The 2,106-nt window shown below is 52.1% G+C and overlaps 1 protein-coding gene across 1 annotated transcript in view; it reads left to right on the top strand.

Annotated features, from left to right (window-relative positions):
• Nucleotides 1-93: 93 nt before the first annotated feature.
• Nucleotides 94-2,106, top strand: part of ENH_00015860 (poly(A) polymerase, putative) — a gene marked incomplete at both ends in the record, with an annotated part of 4,027 nt that continues 2,014 nt past the window's right edge. Inside the window, 2 exons of the mRNA XM_013579178.1 lie at nucleotides 94-1,032; nucleotides 1,915-2,106. The exon at nucleotides 1,915-2,106 is cut by the window's right edge and continues 111 nt beyond it. Of these exons, the coding sequence (XP_013434632.1) occupies nucleotides 94-1,032; nucleotides 1,915-2,106 (1,131 nt within the window). The remainder of the gene's footprint in view (nucleotides 1,033-1,914) is intronic.

Raw genomic sequence — 2,106 nt, 5'->3', positions numbered from 1 at the left:
CCCCCCTCCCCCCCCGCAGCAGCAGCAGCAGCAGCAGCAGCAGCAGCAGCAGCAGCTCCCTCCTCTCTCTGCGCCTCGTTAGAGTCCTACGTAATGGGCCCCTCCCCCCCCATAACCTGCGCCAGCCCCTACCGCTTTGGCCTCACGCGGCCTTTATCCCTCAGGGGCCCCCTGGCCGCAGATCTGCACCAAAGTGTGGAGTTGGTGCGGCTGCTGCGGGCCGCTGGGGCCTACGAGACAGCCGCGGGGGCCCTTTCGAAGCAAAGAGTCTTAGCAGCTCTTAATGGACTTGTTGCAGAATGGATCTTTGAAAGCGGATTAGCCCAAGGACTGGAGCCGGAGGAGGCGCGGGCGGCGGGCGGGAAGATCTTCACGTTTGGCTCTTACCGTTTGGGTGTATGTACACCCGGGAGCGACGTGGACGCTTTGTGTGTATGTCCACGCCACGTTTCCAGAGAGAACTTCTTCACAGTTTTCGCCTCAAAACTCTCCCAAGACCCCCGCGCGAGTCAAATTACTCCAATTCCCGAGGCCTACACTCCTGTCTTGAAGTTTACCTTCCTTTCGACCTCCATAGACCTTCTTTTCGCGCGACTTCCCCTCAAAACTGTCCCCCAGAACTGGGTGGGGCTGCATGCAGACTGGCTGCTGCTGCATGCAGACGAGCGCACAGCCAGGAGTCTCAACGGCAGCAGAGTCGCGGACCAAATTCTGCAGCTCGTGCCGAATATAAAGTCTTTTAAAACGGCGCTTCGATTTGTGAGGCTTTGGGCTGCTGCCAGGGGCGTTTATAGCAACGTTTGTGGCTATTTAGGAGGCATTAGTTGGGCCATTTTGACCGCCAGGTGCTGCCAACTCTTCCCCAACTTGCCCCCTTCTCAGCTCGTCCAGAAGTTCTTCAAACTCTTCACGCAGTGGACTTGGAACAAAAGCCCCGTTTGCCTCTGCAAAATCACAGAGTACACTCACCACGAAAAGGGGCTCGAGGGGCTCGCAGCTTTTAAAGTCTGGAACCCTAACCTCTACCCGCAGGTGCGGATCGATAAACCCTAAACCCTAAACCCTAAACCCTAAACCCTGACAAAAAGCAGCAGCTAGGGCGAGGTATTTGTAAAGTTAGAGGGGTTTGTAGATAGAGAGGCACCACGAAAAGGGCTCGAGGGTTTGGCGGCTTTCAGTGTCTGGAAATAAAATATCTACCCTCAACTGGGGACACCTTCTAAACCCTAAACCCTAAACCCTAAACCCTAAACAAAAAGCAGCAGCTAGCTCGAGGTATTTGTAAAGTTAGAGGGTTTTGTAGATAGTCCTCATGAAAAGGTCTCCAGGGTTTTTAAAGTCTGGAACCCTAATGCTTATTCACAGGAGAAGAAGTAACACACTAAACCCTAAACCCTAAACCCTAAACCCTAAACCCTAGGAGAGGTGAAAGCAGGGCTGGTTTGAGGTGTTTGTGGGGTTAGAGGGTTTTATAGTTAGTAAGGGTTTGGGGAGTTTGTTAAAGCTGGGGGTCTTAGTCCTTATCTGTAGGGGGGGTGCTGTAAACCCTAAACCCTAGAGGCTTTGAGCAGTAAACCCTAAACCCTAGATGCTTTGAGCTGTAAACCCTAAACCCTAGATGCTTTGAGCAGTAAACCCTAAACCCTAGATGCTTTGAGCAGTAAACCCTAAACCCTAGGGAGGTGGAAGCAGGGGTTAGTTTGAGGTATTTGTGAAGAGAGTGTTTGAAGGAAAGTCTGGTGAAGAGAGAACAGATATAAACCCTAAACCCTAAACCCTAAACCCTCTCACTAAACCCTAACGCTGGGGTTCTGGGATGGACGTGCTGCTTAAAGCTTCGAATTTGGTGCTGCACAAAGCTTAGGGTTTAGGGTTTAGGGTTTAGGGTTTAGGGTTTAGGGTTTAGGTGCGCAGGACCGGCACCACTTGCTGAAGATCATAACTCCTGCGTTTCCGGCAATGAACTCAACTCATAATGTTTCGCATTCGACGAAGAGAGTAATAGCTGAGGAGTTGGAAGCAGCAGCAAAGCAGTTTGCTGCTTGGGACGAAGCAGCAGCAGCAGCAGCAGCAGCACCTGCTGCTGCAGCAGCAACTGCAGCAGCA

The sequence above is a fragment of the Eimeria necatrix genome, genomic scaffold (assembly GCF_000499385.1).
Source record: "Eimeria necatrix Houghton genomic scaffold, Enh_scaff1507, whole genome shotgun sequence".
NCBI lineage: Eukaryota > Apicomplexa > Conoidasida > Eucoccidiorida > Eimeriidae > Eimeria > Eimeria necatrix.
Note: the sequence above shows the minus strand (reverse complement) of the source record. Positions and strands in the feature narration are given on the sequence as shown.